This window comes from Amblyomma maculatum, chromosome 1 (assembly GCF_055883805.1).
Source record: "Amblyomma maculatum isolate TAMU_Amacu chromosome 1, ASM5588380v1, whole genome shotgun sequence".
In the NCBI taxonomy this organism is placed as follows: Eukaryota; Metazoa; Arthropoda; class Arachnida; order Ixodida; family Ixodidae; genus Amblyomma; species Amblyomma maculatum.
Window position 1 is genome coordinate 353,742,206 of NC_139344.1, and position 25,540 is coordinate 353,767,745.

The 25,540-nt window shown below is 42.0% G+C and overlaps 2 protein-coding genes across 7 annotated transcripts in view; one reads left to right on the forward strand and one right to left on the reverse strand.

Annotated features, from left to right (window-relative positions):
* Positions 1-25,540, forward strand: part of LOC146207821 (uncharacterized) — an 89,136-nt gene that overhangs the window by 12,786 nt on the left and 50,810 nt on the right. The window contains exon 3 of one of the 3 annotated variants that reach the window (XR_014704297.1): positions 590-781. The exons of the other annotated variants lie outside the window; for them this stretch is intronic. The gene's annotated coding sequence lies outside the window, so the exon portion shown is untranslated. Of the gene's footprint in view, positions 1-589; positions 782-25,540 lie in introns of those variants that run through there. 3 annotated transcript variants of the gene reach the window in all.
* On the reverse strand, positions 70-21,925 carry LOC146207822 (uncharacterized). 4 transcript variants are annotated; one of them, XM_084590612.1, is made up of 5 exons: positions 21,694-21,909; positions 20,518-20,572; positions 3,460-3,544; positions 2,032-2,086; positions 70-247 (listed from the first exon to the last, which is right to left on the reverse strand). In XM_084590612.1, exons 2-5 carry the CDS (start codon positions 20,570-20,572, stop codon positions 134-136), a joined length of 309 nt encoding a protein of 102 aa, XP_084446738.1. In that variant the 5' UTR covers positions 21,694-21,909; the 3' UTR covers positions 70-133. The 4 variants fall into 4 exon arrangements, 3 of the variants coding, with proteins under 3 accessions (XP_084446738.1, XP_084446729.1, XP_084446746.1); XM_084590603.1 differs by lacking the exon at positions 3,460-3,544 and having other exon boundaries at positions 21,694-21,925; XM_084590620.1 differs by lacking the exons at positions 3,460-3,544; positions 20,518-20,572; positions 21,694-21,909 and adding an exon at positions 12,929-13,070.

Below are 25,540 nucleotides of genomic sequence, written 5' to 3' on the forward strand. Positions count from 1 at the left end.
ATACCTTTCACAAAGAGTCTCTGCGTATATACTATGGTGCGATTCCCGCTAAAAGAAAGATCACTTGAATTATCAGTTAATATTTTTATTTGCTTTTCTCTCTGTTATGAGTTAAAGATGGTCCAGCGTGCTGCTAAATAAGCTCTTTGGACATGCAAAGCAGCTGGTTTGGAAGACCTCCTTCTAAGGCAGTGGCGCACCTGCAACCTGGGGCACACCAACTTCTTGGTCTTTGTAAGGGACGGCACTGAAAAACGGCATCAAAAAGAAATCCTTAGTGCAAGAAAAACAATTATTTATAGTATGCCAAGCATGCGACAGTAATACGAAGGAAGAGGCGGTTAATAAAGCGTTGGATGAATAGTTTCAGACTCCTGCTTCCCATCGAGGGGTATTTTACACATTACTGTAATTTGTGGTGACGCTACAGACAAGCTTGCGATGACTACTCACAGATGCCTAAAGATAAAATAGTAAGCACGGGTAGTGAGCAATAAATGATGAATGTTATGTTATGTTATGTTATGTTATGTTATGTTATGTTATGTTATGTTATGTTATGTTATGTTATGTTATGTTATATTTTCAGTTCCATTGGTCTTGTAATACTCATGAGGTGACAGTTCAAGAATATAGAAGTGAGAAAATAAAATAAAAAGAAACAGCGCAGTGAATGGAGTTACAAATAAATGAGAGGAACGTAAAATACAGTGCGCTGCGTACAAAGGAATTCCTTTATAGTTTGGCTTATAAATATTCTTAATAATAAAAAAACATATATTTGCCGACACGATGCAGAATTCTCGAGACGACGAGTGCTCCACATTCAATAGTTTTCGCCCTTTTCACATTTCTTCCTGCAAAGCGCGCGTACTATAGGGCTCGTTCGTCTCTTTAAAGAAAACGCGTTGCCGACTCGTGGTATCTATTTTTTGCCAGCTGTATTTACTTATTGGCATCAATACCAGGCATTGGATTATAGTTTTCAATTGTAAGCGTACAGAACACGTAATCGAAGACCGTAAGCGGTGAAGTCTTCTTGTTAAAAATGGCTTATTCATAAAAAAAAAGCGCTGTGTAACTTGAAAAAATTTTCCTTCCGCCAGCAGAATAAAAACGAATCACTTGTTTTTAGGCGGCCAGGGTTTGAATAATGTTGCATGACTTTTACGAATTACAGATTGAGTAAACCTATTGTAGCAAGCGCGTGAATAGTAACTTCTACATTAAAAATAGATTTTTTTTTTTTCTCAAATGCTCAAAAAGTGTACTCAGTTGCTTCAAAAGCAGTAAAGGTGAATTTTTGAGGCAGTAAGTATTAAAATAATGATCGATTGTACGTAACGACTTCCATTCATAGATAGGGTACATAATCCGTGTATAAAAAGTGCAGCATCGATATTATAAGATAAATCATACAAAATGCCTGACTTTTGTTTCCCCTTAGTAATCTTTGCATCGGAAGCTACATTCCAAAAATTATTCTTTAAAATTCAAATGGCCTCAGAAAAAGGATGTGGTAACATAATGCGGTAGACAACAACACAGAACGATAGCGAATATGTACGGCGTATGTATCTTGAAAGCATCAATGAGAGCAATAGTAATCGACTATTTTTACTGCTATCGCTTCGCCTAGACTGCATGACACAAGTTCTCTATCATATGATGGGCAATAAAGGTTTCGTGTCTGGGTGGGAATACATGCTCTTTAAGCGTTTCTCCCATACCATGTGCTGTGTATTGTTTGGTCTGGTCGTCAATCTCGATTGTTGTGAGCACATTATAATACTTATTAATGCACAATCTGAAGGAAAAAGGGCCTCTCCCATGCAGCGGTTATTATTTTAAAGAAGCCTCCTCTGCCGACCACTGCTTGCGACGAAATGGAACAGAGCACTAGGTAATATTACAAACTTACCGGCTTAGCGTATGTCAGTCAACAGTAGAAAATTTAACTTTAAGTTTCTTGAATGTACTATCGATTGTATTACGTTTTAATAAACCTTCAAACCTTCAAAAAACAATTACCAGTACAGGGCAAGAGGTGTGGCGTGGTCGTTGTCGCAGGGGACGGAACATGCATCTGAAAAAGTAAATATTAGTTAGTTAATAATACAGGGTTTTATGGTGCCTCATTGACTATGGCTATCATGCGTCAAACACAAGTTTAGAGAAAAGGGAAATGTTAGCCAAGAAATATAGCTGCCAGAATTGCTGCACTAGGCGCTCAGGTTTCACCGTTCAGACTGGATACCGAAATTCTAATAAAAGAAACAGACATCTTCCATGGAATCAGGCTCCCATATTTCCGAAGAACCGGCAGTGGTAACCACTTATTGCATTTAGAGCGTTGCTTTACAAACCGCAGCTTGCTCTCGCACAGTAAAAATAAAGTTACTATCCCTTTTGATTATCTCAGAAAAAGTTCTGTTAATCCCTCCCAGGCGCAAGGCTTGCCTACAGCACGCCGTGTGGGTGTGCGTGTGTGTGTGTGCGTGCGTGTGTGTGTGTGTGCGTGTGTGCGTGTGTGCGTGTGTGCGTGTGTGCGTGTGTGCGTGTGCGCGTGTGCGCGTGTGCGCGTGTGAGGGGGGAGGAATGTCAAGTAAAATATGTGCAGTCTTTGTCAAAAGTGTAGGGCCCAGGAGGTCTGCTTCTGAGCCGCTTCGTGTGGCTTGTAATACATGTTTAGTGTTCCGAATCTCTCGATGGTAAGAAGATTTTTTGTCCTATCCTCTCCAATGGGAAGGACCTCCACTAACGCTAGATTAGCGCCGCTATTTCGCTCAAAAGCAGACCCCCCCCCTTCCCCCCCCCCCCCTCCGGCTCTACACTTTTGACAATGGCTGTACGTTTAGGAACAGTGCAGCTTCTGTAGCCTTCGGTTTCTGCCCTATGTTGTCTTGTTTGTGCACGTTAAACGGAACGACATCTACTATTGTATTACCAAATTCCAAGCGGTCAGCAAGCAAAGATAAATATTGTGAACAACTTTGGGAAGTGATGAATTCTAAGAGTTAGAATACAGACCTCGAAATCCTATAGTATGAATTAGTCGCATGGATTCTGACAAACCGTCTATGTAATTTAGCACAAAGTGCTCACTTAATAAAGCACCGAGTCGACTCTTAGCTTATGCGACAAGCACGCAACGGATCGATGTATGTACGACTAAACATGTGCGACGTTCAGCTCCAACAACTGCAAAAGAGTCAATTACAAGTAAGACGCTATATTTCTATCATGCAGCAGCCCTATCCAGCATGCATTTAGTAGGGCGCGCGTCTTTAGCATTCATGTAAAAAGTATATAGCTTTATTTTTACCATAAGGATTGGCGCTTACCTATCGTTCTATATATTTTATGTAGGTCGTCAAGCTGAGACAAATCTATATATATACATTGTTGCTATATTTGGCACTGTTACTATTTATACTATATAGCACTAAAGATGCTTACTCTGACGCGGCAGCCAAGGCCACAATAATCCCCACGCAGAAAACTGGTGACTTCATCTCAAGGATTCGCAATGTGCTAAGCAGCGCTGTTCGTGAAAATGAGCCAAAAAATCACAAGTTAATAAGCGCTAGTTTGCCGTCATCTGTGACGTCAGCAAGTATCTGCTTTCGAACTTCTGGAGGCTTCAGCTCTTTCGCTCATGCCAGTATGACGAAATGCCTACTTTAAGGGGGGGGTGAAGTCTCTGACATTTCGAAATGACGAAGAGAAGCTGATGAAAACTTTTAAACTACATCATTAGAGCCTATGGAAAAAATGTTGCTATGTTGACTGCATAGGTTTGCATCGTACAACCAATTCACGCGCGTGACTAAATATTAAACGTCAACGGCGCGGCAGGTGCCAACTCGTGTCCTGTGGACGTAATGCTCCGTCATGATATCGTCTATTGTCTATTGTCTTTATGGCCTGACATAAATGAGGTTCATGAATGCACGGATGTATAAACGAAAATATCAACGCGTATATTGTATGCTGCGGGAGATATAAAAAGACACAGATATTAAAGACCGAATTCGTTAGATTCGTCCGCGTGTTAAAGTATCTCATGGCAGTAGTTTCAACAAATATGTTACTTAAGTCCCAAATATGAAAAGATTCAATAGGCGTTTGTTTTGTGTAAGTTTTACTTCAACCTCTTGGTCTTCTCCGAAAAAAATACCTCTGATGTAACCGCACGTAAGTTACATCTGCTAGTTCGCAAATGTGGCTAGAGTTGTTTCTGTAGTTTAAGAAATGAAGGTGACAGCCATTTAGATACAAATACCACGGACTTACGGAGACAATAAATATTTCCAGAACTACAAACCCAGTCTTGTAATCTAGCGTTCTCATGCTGTCGCCTGACAGGGCTCCGTTCCGAAATACCAAAATGATCCATATAATGGTAACACGAGGCCCCCGTCATAATATCCGAGATGTTTTCTGCACAGTATACAATCAAAATTTTCATAAGAAAAAAGCCTAGCAATTGATTATGAGGTTTCTTGAAGCTTGGAATGACTTGATATAATCTCACTGCTGTGAAATGCTAGCCTGATGAAGAGCTGATGCAAATGAAAATGAAGCATGGCTAAGTAAAGTTCGTGGGAGAAATAAATTTTACACTTGGGGATTCTAAGAACGATTAATAAGCAATAAATATCTCTATTCTAAAGTACCACAGCGAAAGACCACTACAATTATTTTTCATGTGTCACTACGGTTAACCGCCGTGGCAACTTTTTTCCATGCAAATGCTACACAAGTGAGTTAAACCCTAATAGGGTTACTTGTTGCCAACAATAAGCGCAGCAGACAACATAGGCAGATGGCAGTGGAAGTGAGGAAGCATGTATAATTTGGTGAATTCTGTCACACCAAGCATTCACGTGGAAAATGCGTTTTCGCTACCAAGGCTTGAAATGTCACTTCCGCCCTATCTTTAAATAGGGTACTTGTTATCGTTCAGCATCACGCGTAGCGCACGTCTCGCAGAGACGTTTGGCAAAAAGTTACAAAAGGATAGATATAAAACTTCCGGTGACTACTGCTCAAAACTTTTCGATTTGCTTGCTGTTCACTTGCGCAGTGCTCTCGCTGAGTTGTGGCACAGAATTACAGCTAAATATATAACAGTATTAAATGTATATGGCAGTACAATGATAAGGGGACAAGCAAGGGCGTGGTGGGCGTGGAAGAAACACTTCCTACTGTGCACTCAATACGCCTAGATCGTTATGTTCAAATATACTATATATTTGCATCTCGCACAATCTGCCTAGACTTGGAAATGAATAGCCCAACTCGGTCCGCCCGAGGCAATGTACCCTGCCCCGGCCCCGCCAAGCCCGAGGCAGAAGGCATCCGAGCTGCCTCAGCCCGACCCGCGGGCAGAGCCGGGAACGGCATTTCGGGCTGGCTTAAAGTTATTGCACTGCATATTCACACCACCACACCAGCACAGAGGCCGGCCCCTGTACCAGCGCCACCGCTAGCCTTTGCCCCCGCTGGGAAAATATAAAAAAAGCGGCCGATGGAGGTGAGTTCTCGGAACGGTCTTATTCGCAAATCCATCTGCCTACAGTTATGTTAATGGTGTAGCAATTTCGCTTTACCGGGCAGTGGCGCATTCTGTAATGAGTTTTAGTTTCAAAAGCCTGATGGGACCAAATGTTCGCGAAGCTGGGGCAGAGCATTTACGCACTGTGGTCTCTGCTGCGTCTCAGTAGCCATTTCTGTGGAGACTATTAAGGATAAAAGCGACGTTTTAACACGAGCCAAGCATGCGGTTTTTCTCGGCACTGACGTTTGGCAAGATTGGGAAGCAGCAGTCAAGTGCGCAGCAAGCGAAATTTCTCTGCAGCATTATATCCTCTCTGCCTATGTAGAAGAGACGACTAACCCTATTGATGCAGCATTTCATATCACCAACGAGGTCTGGTTACCAACTCTGACGGCAATACTTCGTCCTGTCCCTTACTCCGCAGGTCGAACCGGCATCCACCCCGTGTCCATTGAAGCCGGCTTGAACAACGCCTTTAATGACATATACTATAGTACCCGCGGTGCTTTTTGTTAGGTCGTAGATGGTAACACCCACGTGTTGAATGTGAAAATTTTGTTGGAATCTACTTATCAACCCTCTGGCCTCACGTTGGATACATTTGACGACTATGAAGCCCGTTTCATTCGATTTGTGTCTCTTTCTCCGCGCCTGAGAGCGGTTCCTCACTGCGGCACAAATATTAACCATGTGATAATTTTTTCCTCGTCCGACCAGCATGACTTACGCGATACTCTGATACAGTACGCATCTGTGTACGATTTTGCTCAAAAAACCATTTTTCCTCTGCCACTATTGCTCCTGATGTCTTATTGTAGCCGAAGAAGAGGAAGTGCGAACGTTTTTTGAGAAGAAAGAAGATGCTGGTGCGGGCGGTCCTTGCAGCGTTTCCGGGGCTCCTCGCCGTCGTGCTGGTTCAGCAGCAGCAGGGCTGCCCTGCTGACCTGTTCTGTTCTCAGGCTGTCCTCATGTGACATTGGTGGAGGTGCTAGGTACGAATCCCTTGCAGCGTTGCCCTACACGTAACTCGAACCCGGCATTGAGTCCAGGCCGCCGAATTTTCTAAGAGTCTGCGGCAGCACCTGAAAGCCGCACTAGTCGACGTCAGCAAGGCCAAGCTCCGGAATTTCGACTCTTGCCTGAAGGGAAGACCACCAGGGCTAACGTCACCATGGCCTTCCAACCACAACAACCCGACACTGGTGCTGCTTTACAAATTTAATATGATGCCCTTCGGATTGTGCATTGACCCATCAACTTTCAAACTATTTATGGACAACATACCGTGTGGCCTTAAAGTGAGAGGTATGCATGGGCTACCTGAACGATGTAATTATTTAAAGGAAGTAATTTCCATGCCATAATAAGCGGCTTAGTCTTGCGCCTGGACTGCATTCTTTGAACTGTCAGAAGTGTGAATTCGGTGAGTCACAAACCCTGGTGCAGGAATTCCTAGCGGATCAGGAAAGTATTCGCCCAGGCTCGAAAAAGATCGCTGCACTGCTGGACTTTGCAGAACCTCAAAATGAAAGCATTTATTTAAGGAACGTTTTGGCCGTGAGTTCATATTGCGGCTGGCCGTTCCATCGAGACACCAGACCGCTAGGTCTATTATATAGATAATTATCGGAAATAAATACTCCTTGCTGACGAATTTAAATCATATCATGTATCATGGCCTATAAGACATATCCCTGCTGCAAGCGCCTTTGGAATTTGGTTGTAGACAATACCTTTTCGTGCAGGAATTCGGGTTCGGCCACTTTCCTCCGAACACACATTCAATCTGGATTAGATTTAACTTTCACCAGTTCTTGTTTCTGTAATGAATTGGCAGACAATTGATTGTTCACCTTTACGACCATATTGCCGACGTTGTTTTTTTTTTCACGTTAAATGCTGTTCAACACCTGCTACGTATCATTTGAGGTATGTTAATTATAACAACTCTACTCTTACGTCAGTTATTAACACTGCTAAAGAACAAAAATCAAAACGTATGTGCTTGGCTCTGAGGAATGTTGTAGGAAGTCTGAATTTCGGGTGTATTCATCAAAACTAAATATTTCAGCTAGTTGGCGGAATATAAACTGTTCATGAGATTACAGACGCAGAAAGGCTGCATTGAAGAAGCTCCTTCACAATCAGTGGCCGAAAACCTAGCACGATTATAAGTTTATCATAGCTACATTTCAATGTACAATCGCGCGAGCGAAAGACGAGTATTGCTGAAAATTTCTACTTTTTTTAAATCGGGCGACTGACACGCACTTCACGAGTTTTTAAGGCCGCGGGAAAACATACCGGCTTCAGGGAATGCACCTTCGTTTGTTTTAAGCTCCAACGAATAAATCAAGGCAATTGAAATAATCGCCGAAGAGCTAAAGAACCGTTTCTTGTCTGAACTTATTTTGCGCTTACTGTTTGAGATTCAACGGATCCAATTAATTATGCCCCGCCAGTTACAATTTCAGGTGAAGCTTTCTTCTATAACAATGAGGTTACCACCTGCTGCTGCTGCTGGCATTGATAGAGATCCTAGACCAAGAAAATGATCAAGGCCTCTTTCAGCAGTCTTTTGACTCTATTGCCGCGAAACCTTCAAAACTGTATTTGCTGTTTTTTAACAGCCGCCGGCATACGGCCTTAACACTCTGATTCTGGTTCGCGTATCAGTTCCGTATTTTTTGTTCGTTAAAACTCGATGTCGCGAGTCACACCTTTATCAGTTTTCGTTGTTGCGCAAGATGCACCGAGATCTATCCCGAAGATTCCGGCCACTCGTGTGTCATACTACAATGTTCCAGCTTGGGCTGGTAGCAATTGCGCCGTTATCTAGATTGTTCTGAGCAGCCTTTAAATTGAGCGTTGACGAGTGCGACGGGAATTCTTTTGTTCGACGATCGACGAGCACGTTTGTTGCTATCGCCGCCGCCGAGTTGCTTAGTTCTTTTGCGGGCGCAAGTCAGCCCAATAAAGCGTTAATTTCAGTACCATCAAGTCTGTGTCTTCTTTTGGTGTCAACGGCCTTGTCCCCACTACGTGACAAGGCCGCTTGTAAACTATACAGCTTCTATAGTTTACAGCTTTTAAACTATAAAAAAAAACGTTCAATGCCTGCTTTTCACGGAAGTTAATTGCGTTTCTTGAGTCTCAGTGCCACATGAGTGCTCTTTTCTTGTTGATGTTTGATTGTTTGTTTTTATCTTCCCAGTTTTGCCAAGCAGGTTTACATTTGCTGTTATTTCTCCCATTATTCGCACATTGAGCGGTATGTCCTGTTACACTGCACTGCTGTATTCCCATTTCATATGCTCTGTTTATTCTATTCTTGTTCCGCTTGCACTTCCATTAATAGTGCCGTTGGGCCGTGAGGTTACCTTTCATAAACAAAATTGATCAATTATGGTAGCAGCTACGCGCAGAGTAGTGTACCAGTTTCATTGACATCAAATATTTCAACATAGTTACCAGTTTCATTGACATCAAATATTTCAACATAGTCTTACTTGTTTCAGACTTCACAGACCACGAAAACATCTTAAGCTTTTGACAAATCAGTTTCTGTTTCAAATCTTTTCCCTGGACTGTGCACGCCAACCTCGAGAGTCGAATTACCCTTTCACGGCGCCAAAACTCAATGCTGCTTTGGTGACACTACAGATGTCCAACGCTTGTGAGTGTAGAAGAAATTTTATTGCCAAGGTCACATACTCTTCAGTTTCTACATTATTTAATTGAGTGGATATCTGCGTTCCTTAAAACCAGAGTTTTTCTGTTTATATGGGGTCCATTCTGGTACACTAAGCCAAGGCATTCTAGGGCAAGCTATGGGCACTCCACAAGGGACAGTCCTCTCGCCTGTGGTTTTCAATACTGCTGAGCTCAGTTCCAAATAATCAAGTTCGGCCATTCGTCTATGAGGATGAGATTACATTTTTGCAGTGCGCCTGGAATTGCACCTGAGCTCTCTTGAATATTGGTTCTGGGGCTTGAAACCAACCCTACGTGTAAAGAAGTCGCCAGCCTTGTTTTAGAAGATAATCCAAGTCGGTCTCTAGCATACCAGCAACAAATGATTCAAGTACAATTCAATTAAGTTTCCTACTTTCTTTCGTGAAAAGCGAAACCTCAACAGCGAAAAGGCTGGCTTGCCTGACAAACGTCTCAGATATATCTTGGAGTCTTTTATGACGATATAATCTCACATTGATCATATTGCAGTGAAAGGGGCTCGTTCCGTGGGAGTTTTGCGTAGGTTAAATAATCCCCAGCCTGGAATACAGAGAGATGCTAAGAGAGGCGCTTTTAATGGTTTATGCTGTGTATTTTCGACCAATGTTAGAATTGGGTTTCTGTGTTGTTTTCTGGTTCGCCTGCTAACAGAATTCGCCCGCTTGTTCTTTGGAGAGGGAGGAGCCTCGGTCGTGTCTTGTGCTTCCCAAATGTGTGGATAACAACATTTTTGGTTTTTTTTTTTTCATTAAAACCAGAATTCCACCTTTTTTATCTAGATTTCAAATTTCAACTGTTCAGATGTATAATTATGAATCCAATTTCAACCGCTCCCTGGATGTTTTATGTTGCCAACTGACATCCTTTTTTGCCATAGGGCTATGCTCCGATATTCCGCGGGTGATACTAGTGCAAAATTCGCTTGAATCTTTAAATACACTCCTTTGTAACATTCTTCCAGCTCAAAACAGTGTGTCTTGTGTAGGCATTGTATTTAACGGCATTTTCTTCAAGAATATTAAGTATATATCACCCCGTATTTCAAGCGGATTAATGAAAGATCATTTAAGATGCCTCCGTATGGTCATAACGGTATCAGCCGACGCATTTCAATGCAACGAGAAGAAAGGTGTGGGAAGATATTGTCCGCGTTTAGATTGGTCCTATTCTGTGCGTCTTCCGGATTTCAACGCAATCATTCAAGCAGAGTTTCTGGCAGTCGTACTTGCTTTTCGCAAACTGGGCCCATCTCTTTCTGCAGTGGCTATCATAAGTGATTCTATCTTCGTGTTCATGCCTTGCTTAATTGTGGATTTTCCAATCTTAAACACCTTATCACGGCTCCCTCCGCAGTAGAACTTTGTACACATGGTACACAAGGATTTCAGATGAAAGTGCTGATAGCTCGGCAAAGGCGTCCCTCAAAACAGCGAGGTTTCGGAGACATTTGTTTTTAAGTACGTAAACTGGATCTGCATTAAAACCTGATTATTGCATGCATCTCACGCATTCATGGAGCAGGAAATCATTTTGTTCACGGCAGATGTCTCTCTAACAAGGCTGTGCTGCCTTATCCCTCCCCTAAATTTTTATTTGCAGACGTATAGTTTGGCGCTTTCTGCCTCCTGCGCATATTGCGGTGAACAAGAATCATTAGACCATTTCTTGTTGACTTGCCGCCGCTTCAACATGTTGAGAAGAGGTTGTTGAAGAATTCATTGCAAAACGCTTGTCCCCAGTTTCACCAACCTTGCATTATCGTCATTTGTCGCCACTTTAGCTGGCTACAGCAACCGATCTCTTTTTCCCGTCACGCAAAATTTTCTATTGTAATAGAATCATCTGCTTTGCTAAATTTTCTAATACTTAGCTACAAACGCAACAGTTTCAACCTCCCGCATGCGTTACGGTTTCACCTGTTTATTTCAATGCTTCCCTTATTATTATATTTTTCCTTTCCTTGTAGGTGTACATGTAGCTGTACATGTACAGCTACATGTAGCCGTACATGTAGCCGTACATGTAGGTGCACATCTAAAAAAACTATCTGCACCCCAATTCTTGGGCGATCACTCTGTGCGTAGGTATGTGCCATCAGTTTGGTCAACGAAAAGTCTTACACTGGTCATCGCCTGTTTTCTCTGTTTTCTTCTCACGTGTACGTCAGCCATCTGGCGCACGTGACTGTTCAAGTTGACGCGAGCGCAGCGAACTCGCTGCTACCGTAGCCAGCATGTCAGCCTACCGCTGCAACGAGACCGTCGAGTCACGGCCGCAGCTGATTTCCTCCGTACAAATTACGATTGAGAACAGTACAATCGTGGAGCGCGAATGCGCTACTCCCGTAATATTTAGATCGAATGTTTTACTAGCCTTGTCGAGCCAAGGCCATCGGCGCGGTAAATGAGCGAGCACGTCGAATCAGAATAGTTTCTTTTCTTCTCTGGTATCAGCAGAGTACCTTCGCTAGAAAAAATGCTGATTTCAGCTCATTTGTTTATGGCCGTGTCACGAAGTTGAAGCCTGTGATATTCTGATACTTCCAAAAGCAGCGGATCAAAACTCGTGATGCATATAATTAGACCCTGCTAAAGTAGAATTGCTACGTTGACTGTGGTTGTGTATCGACAACCACCTCTTGCGCTAGCGTATTTTGAACAAAAGTGGATGGCTTGGAAAATGCCAACTCGTGTCTTTTGGACGTAAGACACCGTCCGGATATCGCACAATGCGCTCATAACAACACATATTAAGGCACATTAAGCATACATAAAGATGAAAATTTCAACGAATGTGGCGTATGCTCCGGAAGATATAAGCATGTGCAGAAAAACTTATGCGACACATTCGTCAGTTTGTTATAGCCACCTGCGCCAATATTTTATCGAGACGCACTCACTGACATCCCAAGAGTGAAGCAATGCAACAAGCATATGTCATGACTCATGTGTATGCTTTATTTCGACCTTTCGTTTTTGAGAAAAATGCAGCTCATGTATCCGCACATATACAATATATGATATTTCTCAAGGACCAATAGGATTTCGGTACCTAAGACCAGCAGAGCTTCTGCATCAAATTCTACAAACTGCTGAACTTGAGACCCAATCTAACCGTTCCTCCACATTTGCGATACTTGTGCAGCGCACTCGTGCGATGTTTGGTGGCAACCATGCCACAGCATGTGCAATTAGACATATCACAAACCTAACAGTATCTGACCGAAAATTAGTCTAGTAACCCCCAAGGTATAGTGCAGCATGCAATGTGGAGGCATAAATCTTTTTGTACCTGTGCCAAATAACCGCTTCCATTTGAAGGCCTCGCCTTCAAAAAAACGGGTCCGCGAGCCATGGTCTCGCCCGACGAATGACAAATCCAGTCTCTTAAAAACACCGGTTTATTCCGGATAAACGAAAAAGCAAAAGAAAGAAACATCAGGCGCTACTACGCTGCGAACAGGCTGTTCATGCGCGTGACAATAGAACACCAAAGGAAAGCGGGAAGAATGTCAGGGTTTTACCGCGGCGAAACAAAACACACTGCGGAGCGAATAAAACGAGCAATAGGGCCAAAGCGCTAACGGCGGCACAAGAAGCATGGCTCCTCGCGCGCGTGACAGCAACTCACATGAATACCCCTAGGCCGTTTCTGCAGGCACTGCTTCCATCTGCGTGTCGGCAATGTTTCTTTAAGTCGTCCGTGCACACTCTGCTGGCCCATGACGCTCGCCGGCTGCCCCGCGCCGGCCTCTCCGCCGGGGCAAAAAAGGCCACGTGCCTTGCTTCCGACGCGCTTATCTACCCTTGTCTGTCGCCGCTAACATCACGCCCCCCACGATTATCTGCTCGCTCATGCGCACTCGCGCTGCCCGTGCAAACACAATACAAATAGGAAGACGCGCGCGCGGTTTAAAACACTTAAAGGGGCTGCGGAGCCCCACACATTATAGAAATAGTTACACATGGTTTCATTTTTGTAACCATAGTTAGTCTTGATGTTTTTGTGTGACCTTCGCCTAGGCTTCACTACTGGTGACTAATGTCTACTAATGTCTACTAATGTCTGCGCCGAATCAAAGAACACCCCTGTTAACGCCAATAGAAAGATGTGATTTCCGAAAGGCGTCGGAAACGAAACCATATCACTAACATCTGAACATCGCATTAATGTTCTCTGCGGAAGATTCTGTGAACATTAAGACAATTCAGAATACATTTTAACGTGCTAAAACACTTGGACTCAGTATAAAGATTACAGGGACATGTAAGCTTCATTTTAAATGTATGAGGCGATAGCGACCATGGTCCTTTTTAAACATGCACACTTATAAGCATACAATTCAAAAGGACACCTTTGTCGACATGGACACCAAGAGGCCTTTGCTTCTCAGCCGTTTCGTGTGGTTCGTGATGTACTCCCCGTGTTCTAAGTCTCGAGAAGGTAAAATGTCTATAGTCATACCCTCATCAAAGGGTAGGGCTTCCACAAACGCTTCATGAGATTCGCTGAATGGCTTACAAGCAGGTTCGCTTAGCTATAAACTTTTGGCACAGGGTGTACGAATTTACGTGAGACCACGACTTATATATTAAACCTGGCTTGTTGCCAACCTGTAAAAGCGTCCCTTGCGTGTTTTCTTTTTTCTTTTTTGTTTGCAGTCTGCGGAAGATTCAGACAGTCTGCAGTCTTGGGAATATAGACCGTTTCGCAGCGAGGAGGAAAATAGTCTCGAACAGGAGCGCGCAGGGCCGCTCCTTTTCTCTGTTATGTGGGGATGCGATGATAGCAGCGTAGGTGCCAGCGCATTATACGTAGAAAGCGCACGCGTTTAGCAGTCTTTTGCACACAAATTGTCTTGAATAGCCGAAAAGTGTCTTAGCTGGTTATCGTGTCTTAGCACAGCGCGACAGCGCCCTATTGGCTGTGCAGTGCTATGACGCGCTTCCAGATCAATTCTATTTTCGCTTTTAAAGGCGCCCTTAGTGGTCAAGAAACATTTCAAATGAGAAATGTAAAATTAATAAAAAGACTGAGGAGATAAAATAAGTGCTTGTAACAAAATTTATATTGTGGTGAGGCGATGACAGCTAACAGCTGGGTTAAACAAAATGGCGCCGCCCACTCGCGAGCGCAAGCCTGTGTCACGGCCGCTTTTGAGCGGCCGTGCCTGTGGTTTTGCGCCGTTAGTATCGTTAAGTAAAGCGCTCCGTAGTGCCTGTCCTAGAATGTTGTATGAACAATGTAGGCCCGTGATTGTGCTGCGCCGTGCGTGTCTTAGCTGCTGTTCTTCCAGCGCTGACCACTCTCAACGGGGCTTCCGATCGCTCGCGCCTGTGTGTCATTTGGTCAGTAGTGCCAGGTTAGTTTACGTTGCGATTTACAAGATGCTAGCATGCTCTTTGCCGATAATGGATGCATCATAATATTGTCTATCCTGAACGCCTACAACTGCGCTAGCGTTTAAGCCATGGCTGTTGTAGCAGCGTACAGTGGAGACTGGTGTCACTAAGATATTGCGCCCTAGGTAACATGACGGCTAATTATGGTCATGGGTCACTGGCAGCGAGGCCCTTCAAATACATACAAACAACATACTCCAGCAAAGGGCAGCACAAAGCAAGGGAAACAGGTACCTGCCTCTACTTTGCCTATTTTGGAAAGTGCATGCCGAATATCAGTAGTAGCTAAAAACTTCTAACGAGCTTGATTTAATACCTAGACACAGCTGCTGCTTGTAGCAACATATGCAATCCTGAAAGTCAATGAAATTGAAGCATTTTTGGCAAGAAGAGAATAATAATAAGCAAGAATATACGTTTTGCATTTGCACTGAATATGATGCATTTGTTAGCCGAAACGGCAGTGTACTGAGTCTACCCCACTTGTCTGGAGCTCTCGAAGGATTTTCCTGCAGAGCAAATTAAGTGAACTCTTATCGACGACTTTTTTCCATTTGGCAAGGAGCTTGTGTCTGTGCTGTTCACAAGTATTTTCGGCAGCCTGCGAGCGCTAATATTATCAGTTAAAAGCAGTAGCTAGTTTAGAATTTCAGATTGCTTCTTCCGCATCATAGTTCACGATAGCTCTAGATAAATGGGATCGACTCTGCACATCGGGTGCTACTGTCGCAATGTAACAGGCAAAGCAGTTAAATTGAATTCAATACTTTGCATGTTTGATCATAATCCCAACACTGAATTGGCGTAAAAGAAATGATTTATTGAGAAACATATGGATGTTAGTTTTAAAGAACTTACAGAATTGCATCATTAGCATGTGTGTGGCAGACAATTCAAGAATCTGAAGGTGCACATTTTGAAATAATGAACAAATTAACCTTCCTCTCTGTTTCTTTAGTGTGTGTCTTCACAATGTAAGGTTGTGCAAGGAGGTGAGCATACAGGACATGCTGAAGCATACATGGAATGGTACAAGCCACTAAACACCTTCTTCATGCTAGAAAAGGGCTATCGAGACTGACAGATCACATGGCACATGATTTCGTTTATGTCAGCACATCAGCCATCAGTCAGAGACGCGGACAATGGGATGCCTTTTTTAGAGCGATGTCGCCACAGGGTCATACGCCAGCATAGAGGTTGAGGCAGTTTGGCTGTTTGAAAGGAAGTGTGACATGCTTTTGATATTTTTTACTGCTTTTGAAATTCACCAGGCTCTACTATTTAGCAGGCACTATCAATCATACCTTACATCTAAGGACTGGGCTTGTTTGTTTAAACTGTCCAGATTCTAATCAGTGACCAGTTAACACCATCAGAGCTATCTGATGCACGAAAAGTGCCTAGCATGCAGGAACACAACTCATGCATGCAAAAAAATTGGCAATCCTCGATGAGTAGCAGCAACTGTTACATTCAATCTAAGCAGGAAAGGAGTGGGTTCAACTGAAACAGCACAAAAGTTTCCAAGTGGTGTGAGTATATTGCACTGGAAGGCTTGACACCTAGTGTTGTCAGGTAAAACGCAGTTTCCAATAGGTACAAGCATACCATTCTACTGGTGCCTGGTTGCCATGGGACAAAATTCTAAGAAAATAATAGGTCCCCGCCCCACCTCGAGCTTACCTATGGCAGGCTGCCCGAGCACTATCATAAAGTAAAAGCATCAAAATGAACTTGCTCTTGGCTTCAGAACATTGGCAGTAGCAATGCTCGGGAATGGCTCAAGGCTGCGCTGCTTAGTCGAACACCATTTCCCAATGCTAGCATCCTTTGAGAATTGGAAATCAGCATTGATAATATGGTTAAAGGACACACACATACATGTTGCTGCCCAAACATGCATGGAAATTCCAAAAGAGAGCTGTACGTAGAAACATAGCTTATTACTTCAACAGGTACAAATGAATGTCTAATGTTTGAGCAAAATTTTGACATAAGGCAGATGCCTTTGTGAATCTTGTTCTTTTCAGTTTCTAATGTTTTCCAAACACTTGTTTATCAAATTTCACTTATTCAGTACTGTGTACAACACTCTTGCACTCTAGCTCATTACCAACGGCTTAATTCACATATATACCCTGTGGTGACTTATTTCAAGATAAATTTGAAAGCCAGCACCCATTTCTACACCGTTGTTTTCATGATTATTTTGGTTTCCTACCCCCTGCTAGAAAACAGGGAAGTGTTCTAAATCAGCAAAAAAAGATACTTGTATTGGCTCAGCAGCACTACCGTTCTGTAGACAAAAAGTTATGTCATTGCAGGCAATCATATGCGCAGGAATGCAGCAGATAGACGTGTAACGATGACGTGCCTCTTACAAGACTTTGAAAATGCCTCAAACAAGGTGGCGCATTTGACAAAGGAAGCTCTGCTGAACAAATGCTCAATGCCACTAAAGTACCAAAGTTGGTTCAGTTGCTCAATCGTAATGCTATACACAATCAAGATATATAAATAATTCTGACCGAATAACATCATTTCAGCATTCCGCTCAAACAGCATAAAACATATTTTACCAATAAATTTTACCTCAGTGCGAAATGCGACCTGAAAGTGAATAGCAAAGCTAGGAAAACGTTTCGAAAACATTTTTCAGTATGGGATCCCAGTTTAACAATTGAGTGTTTGAATAGTGCCACCGACAATCGTCGTTTATTGTTTTGAGCATATAGGACATCTTGTCAGAAACAAAATCACAAAAAGCGTCGTTTTAAGACAAGTTAACACGCTTGTTTGTCAAGTGTCACAAGCTTTGGTCTATTCATAGCAGTTCGTTTCTTGTTCGTTAGGTTCTCAAGTCCGCACTACTTGCATTATACATTATTTCTCGTCATTTAAGTTCCCTTTCTCGTCTCACTGTCAGGATGGCAAGTTTTACATAGAGACCCGTAGATGTATGAGAAACCGAATCCTGATTGCTCTGAAACCATCCATAAGTCATCTATGAAAAGGCCCGAACTTTACGCATTTCTCTCAATAAACGTCATAATTTTGCACAAAATATTTAACCATGTACATAATGCGTCAATTCAAAGTATATGCAAACGCCAGTCACCTTTCCAACTTGGTTTATTATATATTTGTCTCGTTCTGAGTAAACGATAGCTCAGTGTCCAATTAGTGCAGTTGTTTTGAGACGCAAAGTAGCTGGTTTGGAAGGCCTCCGTCTAACGGACTAGCGCACTTACAACCAGGCGCACACGTGCTTCCTGGGCGATGCATAGGACGGCACTGAAAGGTAATTTAATGAGTAATTACAAGAACAATAGGCAAGGACAGCATGGATTGTTGATATACATCTACGGGACGAAGATGATGAGAAGAGCTGTGGCAAATAAAGTGTTGAACTGGAGGTTCCACTGGCTTCCTTTCATTAGCACCAGGTGAGAATTGGAGGTAATAATCGAAAGATTGAAATATATTTCTTTCTGATGTAGCCTTATGGAAAAATGATGCCAGTTTAGTATCGCAATTAGCTTTTATGATACTTGTTTTATATCTGCTGTGAATGAGGGTATGCCTATGTTTCTGCATCAAACCTAAATGTTATTAAATAGTTGAATTCTTTTTTCATATTTCACGTAAATGGCAAAACTTGTGAAACGCTCGATTGAACAGGAAGGTGTTCTTTAATTGTGTTCGTTCATTGTGTCTCTAGATGAGCACCAATACGCACTTCTACCTTTAGGCATTACGAAACCTTGTTTCATTGCTTGGTAGTTTTTTTTTTTTTCGTTAACTACTAAAAAAAGCGAATGTGGCATTTTGAGATATAGGATTGGTCTACTGTAAGGGCTCTGGCGGTATCAATTTGCTTCACAACCGTCTGTGTCAATGGCGTTTTGAAGTCCTTGCACGCGATTATTCATGTTGAGGTTTCTCCTCGTGTAAATATAAAAGTGCGCAAAATCACATTTCGTATTCCATGGTAGGTCTCAAGCAATATTGAATAATATATATAATATTGGTTTTGTCACTTCTTGAGTATTTTACCTACGTGCGGTGAATGCCATATTGAGTAAGGGAAGTGTCGTATTCTAACAGCAGGTAAAGTATAGAATGCTACAGCGCGATTTCATAAACAAATAGAACTATGCACTAAAAAACAAAAGGTTTATTTTCTTATGGCCCCACGAAATGAGGTGAAAGAATGCAGAAAAGTTTCACCTTTCAAAGAATTACAGCTCTTAATTGCAAACAGAAAGATCTTGTATACTTGAGGAGCCAATACCGGTAATGCAACGGCCATTCCAAACAATCTTCCTCTAGACAGCTTAGAAACAATGTCTGTGTGCCGGCGATCCTTGAGCTTTTATGTATTAACCGAGCAAAATGTGCAAATAGAAGAATTTGTATTGCGCAGGAGGAATGAGAAGCGAATCGATTCATCGATTCATTTTAAACTCATGATTTGAATATTGTTGCACTGCTTTTCTGGGGTCGTACAGTGAATTAACATATTGTAGGAGCGGATGAAGTCTATATCAGATTTCTGCGTTCTCGAACATGAAATCTAGATAGCATATTTACTTTCGTCCCCTAGAACGAAATAACTGTTTACATTTGCAATGCAACAATCAGGGCATCACAACGGTACCCGCCCAAATTCATAATCAAAAACTTAAAAATTTCGTGTAGTCACAGTTTTTTACATGTAATTCTGATTCTGAAGTTATGTTCACCGGTTTCCGGTTAGAATTAACACACAAATTTAAGAATGAAAAGGCTTCCCTTGAGATTGGCTTTTCCTTACTGTAAGCAGTGGGTCTCGGGCGCCAGATTTTGCTCAGTGCATGTGTGTCTCAAAAGAAGTCACAATCGATGTCAGGAACAAATTCTCGATCGTGAGCACCGCTGCTGTCGGAAGAGCTCCAAGGAGCAGCTCTATTTCTCCGACTAAGAATGTTGTGTAATGGCACGAAACACTTTTTTGATCTCATCGACAGCTATCACGCTCTAATGTAGTAGATTGTAAACAATGCGATTGGCGTCTATGACGTATCTTTGGCGGTACGAGCAGCCCAGCATAAAGCAGGACGAGTGACGCAATACTGGTGACAATTGGTCCAAGCGCCCATTACCAGTGCAGTTCGGGGTTGGCGCTGAAGGGTTAAGCAACGCTCGGAAGTGGAGTGGTCAACTACGTACTAAAAATGATGTTGTAATGACATTATAAAAAAAATGTTGCGATCACGTTTTTGTCTGCTAAGAATCGCACCAGAAACGAAATTCTGAAAACATTTGTTAAAGCTCTCAAATGGCCATCAAAGCAGGAATTGGCACTAAAACACACAGTAAATAGTACAAAAATATATCCAAGAAGAAACATTGGGCCCCATGTCTTTTAAAAAGTTCAAGGAAAGTAAGAGCAAATTAAAAATGATTTAGTACGGACTCTCAGAAATCGCATGTTACGACGTCTTCACCAAGCCTTGGTAGATGACAGCCGAACTGTTAGTTAAGGATGTGCTCTTTACGTTTTTATCCTGTACTCTATATAGCTGTGTAATATTTTGCCATAAATATGGAATTCGTGTGCACATGAAACCATCCCTCTACTAAGGACCTGATTAAAAGGAACCTTAACCCATGCTGTGGTTTTTATTCCACAGCAGCACTCTTTAGTGACCCCTCCATGTTGGTATGATTGTTTTATATACTATATTGTGGCACATTGACCGGAACATTGCATGTTATTAAAAAGCGAGTTTTAGTCATCAGTGCAAACATTTCTCGGAAACAATTCCTTACCAATAAAGGGCAAGTATATTGACGTGGGCGTTGACGCGAGGGAGGGAAGACACATCTGAAAAGAAAAATGTTAATAAAAACGTTTAGCGTCATATTTATTGCAAGCAAGCACTCGCCCTCTCAGCCTGAAGCGCAATAGGCTACTTCCTAATATTTCTTCAATATATATTAGGGAGCTTGCAAGGTTACAGGACCTTGATCTTTCTTCCGGAGGCGGAAACATATCTATAGCTAACCAACTTCCGCGTCTAGCGTTAGCCACCTCTTAAGAAACCAGATGATGTGTCTATATGTCTATATAATAAAACGGTTAAATCGGTGACACCTATTATCTGAATATAGACAGTATAAATCACGGGAAGGCGCAAAGCTTCTCTACTAGATGGCGTGCAGTGTAGTCATGGACAAAAGTTTGCGGATGCGGGTTCGCGGACAAATAACTTTAATATTGTTTGTCTCATGGCAAAGCAATTACATAAATATTTAGAAGCCTCGCGATATGTGCTGGCTGCATGCGGTACAGTGAATAATTGGCAAGCCAGAAAGGATTGGTTTCTCCGAATCACATCTCGCAAACATTTGTCACAGCGGCAAAAATTCACAACAGAAAAAATTGCAAATTTAGGAACAGCCCACCAACTGCAGCACTCATATTGTGCTCAGTGGTATATGTTGTGTTTTAACGAAAATGAAGGCTATGGGATGAGCTCAGTACTGCATTGCCTGTTTTCTCGGCGTAAACAAAATATGCAAGGGTGCAGCACAACCATAAACGATGTAAATAGACTGGAGAATTTAGCGCCCTCTGTTACACTTATATGGTGGCAAAAAAAATCCTAAACTGAATAACGCGCATGGTGGGTGGCATGCTTCAATTGATCCACAACGATCAATTCACAACTTTTATCGCTGGTAACCAAACACTTGCCTGCATGCAGAAGAGTGTGTTTACATTTGTATTACTTACTCGTATATTCGATTTGAACCCGCACCTAAGAGGCTGTTCGTTTTCGCCAGCCAGTGCAAATAATTTGCTACTCGTAGAAATTTTTCGAACGTCGTCAGCCTGAGACAAATACCTCGGTACAAGTCACGCCTTTAAGCACTTTGGAAACGGCATCCTTACGTAATTATGTTGCATTCAACAGTGCGCGTAAATAGCTGATAAATGCTTACTCTGATGCTGAAACAAGCGCCAAAATGACGCACACGCTGAAAACTGGCAGATTCATCTCAGGAAATCGCAGCTTTCCCATCAGGGCACATTCGTGGCAATGAGCCCGAACATCGGCTAAGTATAATTTCAGTCTACGTGCGCGACGTCAAGTAAAGTAAAATGGAGCTAATCTGCTTCAGCTATTATGACAAAACTTTTATTCTTGCAAAAGAAGCATCACTTTTTGTTACGCGGCCAAAATGAAATCGGATCAATATACCAAGCTCTCTAAAGACAGTCGATTTATACAACGTCCAACCAGCTTGCATGCGCCCATTTCTACGAACGGTGAAGTGTGGGACAATGTCACCTGTTTTTTTTTATGTTAGGCGCCATCTTCACATCGTCTAATGCGTTTTAGGGGCGCATAAGTGAGTCACATACAATGCGCATATTAAATAAGTATTTCGACATAATCTACATATTCTTCTCGAGATATGGAAAGATACAGATGGTAAAGAGCAAATGTTAAATATTCGTCCGCTCGTTTGCAGTCGCTTGATGCTTTGATTTTCAGGTAGTAATTACTGACGCCTTAAGTGAAGAAGGATCCAAATTACGTTTGCCATGTGTCGGTAACGTTTTTACCTTTCGAGTTTCTCGGGCCAGAACACAGCTAATGTAAGAGCACAAAAACAATGTTTGCCCTGGATTATCTTCTAAGTTGATCCACACGGGTTTGCAGGATTCAACAAACGCTAGCTTCAGTGCTGAAGCATTTTATCCTTTTACACGCAAATAATTAGCCTTTCACAGATGATGTAACTGGTTCCAAGACTTATTATTGTAAAACGGCCTTGTCTTTTCTTATAATCACCACAAGGGACTCTACCCCAAAATTACCAAAATCAACGAGAGATTTCAGTTCACAGCATTCAATCATATTGTCCCGAATATGAAAAGTTTCAATGACTTATTAAATGGTTTCTTCAAAATTACCCAAAATAAGCTGGCTACACTAAAATGGCCCCTTGATGACAGGTTGGCAGAAAGGTATTTATTTATTTATTTATTTATTTATTTATTTATTTATTTATTTATTTATTTATTTATTTATTTATTTATTTATTTATTTATTTATTTATTTATTTATTTATTTATTTATTTATTTATTTATTTATTTATTTATCAAATGTCTCCTGTGAGACATTACGAGCATTACAGGGCAAACAAGTATAATAAAGATCATAAAGAAATGTTTTCGATGAGCCGCTTGAATACTTTGGGGTCGATGATTGTGGTGACTTTATTGGGCAGGCCATTCCAGTCCTGTGCTGTGCGCAGGAAAAATGACTGCTGAAAAGTAGTAGTATGCGCTTGTGGGGAATACAGTGCATTAATGTGGCTGAAGTGGGCGATTCGGTGGGCTCCTTTTATGCAAGTGTTATCAGATGGCGAAGAATGGGAAATTTTGTAAAGAAGGTTAGGGCACGCCATTCTATACCGTGAGGCTAGATAGGGTAAGTTTATTTGTAGTTCTAGTGCTGAGGTATTCGAATAATAGCAATAATTTGACAAAATGAATCGTGTTGCTCTGTTCTGAACTGATTAGAGGGAGCTGATAAGGTTATTTTGGTATAGGTCAAAAATAGCATTAGCATACTTTAGTTAAGGATGCACAAACATTTCGAAAGCAAGTTGTTTAATAAGGGGAGAAGCTATGGAAAGGTTACGTCGTATATAAGCTAGAGCGCGGGTAGCAAAATTTATTATCTAGTTAACATGCTGTAATATATGCTGTAAATGCTGTAATAACATGCTGTAAATGTCAAATGTCAAAGGCAAATGTCTAAGAAAGAAAGAAAGAAAGAAAGAAAGAAAGAAAGAAAGAAAGAAAGAAAGAAAGAAAGAAAGAAAGAAAGAAAGAAAGAAAGAAAGAAAGAAAGAAAGAAAGAAAGAAAGAAAGAAAGAAAGAAAGAAAGAAAGAAAGAAAGAAAGAAAGAAAGAAAGAAATATGTACGCCGAGATATTTCGCTGATTCGGTTTTGGCAAACTGGAGCCCTTTATTACCCTTCCCGTTAATCGTGACTTTCGCTACTAGGAAAGAGGGTCGTGCAGCGGCTATGTTCAGTCTTCGGTTGTGACGATTAGAAGCGCAGGACGCTCAATTAAAACACAAAGTCCGCTGTTGACGTATATTAGTGACTATAGAGAGTATCATCATTAAAGCAATAGGCCCCTACGTCACAGTGGTTGCCATTTTGGGATGCATGTACCACAGCCATATGCAGAAGCATGGAGAAAGGATGCAGAAGGCACATCTAATCGCCTTTCCGCCACCTGTTCCAGCTTGCACTTCTGAAACTGCTCTGCACCAAAAATGGCGCCCGTGACATCATTTAAATGCCTCCTATGTTAGTGATGCTGCAATCTGGAGCAATTAGTTGCAATGGCGTTTAATGGAAGTGGTCCATTTTAGAGACATTTAAAAACATGAGCAAAGTGTTACACCAGCCCTGCATGCGAGAGAGATCCATTTGTAACGCGAGACAGTCGCGGAGTTTTTAATGCTCGGTAAACGATACAGTCGTCAGTGAAGAGGCGGATATGAAAATAAATATTATTAGGGGCAGGTAATTTATGTATATTACGAAAAGGGGAGGCCTAAGCATGGTATCTTGCGTTACGCCTGAAAATACTGGGATTGAGAAGGAAGAGTGTGAGTTATTATACACGAACTGTTTATGGTTAGCTAAAGATCCTCGAATCTAGCTCAAAACGCCCGGGTGAATTTTAAGACGCGATGACTATAACAAACGATGAGAATGCGGAACCTTATCAAACGCTTTTCAAAATCTAAATATACTGCGTCAATCGGGATGTTGCTGTCTAGGTTTAAATGTAGGTCGTGCCGGAGAAGAGCAAGCTGAGTCTCACAAGAATGATTTTTGCGGAAACCATGTTGATTTGGATTAAACAAATTTACAAACGTTAAAAACTTAGCAATCTCCGAATATAAACTATGTTCCATTATTTTAAAAAAGACGCTTGTTACTAAAAAAAAACGGCTTCATTTCTTGAAGACTGGGATGACCTTGCGCACCTGCCAGTCACGTGTGATTGAACCGATGTTGAATGAATCCTGAAAAATGAGAGACAATAACAGGCTACACGTATGTTTAGTATTTTTAAAAACTTTGACATTAATGACGTCTATGCCTGTGGATGACTAGCTCTCCAAAGATTCGATGATTTTAACAATGGACATGGGATGAAATGTAAAATTTTGCATGAGTGGATGCGTAAGGTATGGTGCGTCGGGAAAAGTGTCACGCGGTTGATTAGTGAAAATTGAACTAAAAGTTTTATTTAGAACATATGCGACCTCGTGCTCGGATATAAGAAGTTTGGAGCTGTTAAGAAGTGAAATCTGATATATTTTATTAGGTTTAATAGTCCTCAAGAAGCGTCTTGAATTACTTTGCAGCATAGAAGGTAAAGTGGTTAAAAAAACTGACGCTTAGCTTGAGCAGTTGTCTTGTCGTATCCTTTCAAGACTGCTTATTACTTCTGCCATGTTTAGTTTGGTTTGGTTTTGTGGGGTTTAACATCCCAAAGCGACTAAAGCTGTGAGAGAGGCCGTAGTGGAGGACTCCGGAAATTTCGACCACCTGGGGTTCTTTAGCGTGCACTGACATCGCACAGCACACGGACGCCACTCCGTTTCGCCTCCATCGAAACGCAACCGACGAGGTCGGGTTCGAACGCGGGTACTCCGGCACAGTAGTCGGGCGTCGTACCACTGCACCATCCCGGCGGGGCTATTTCTGCCATGTGGTTGGGGAGTTAGATTGTTTAGCTGAACGA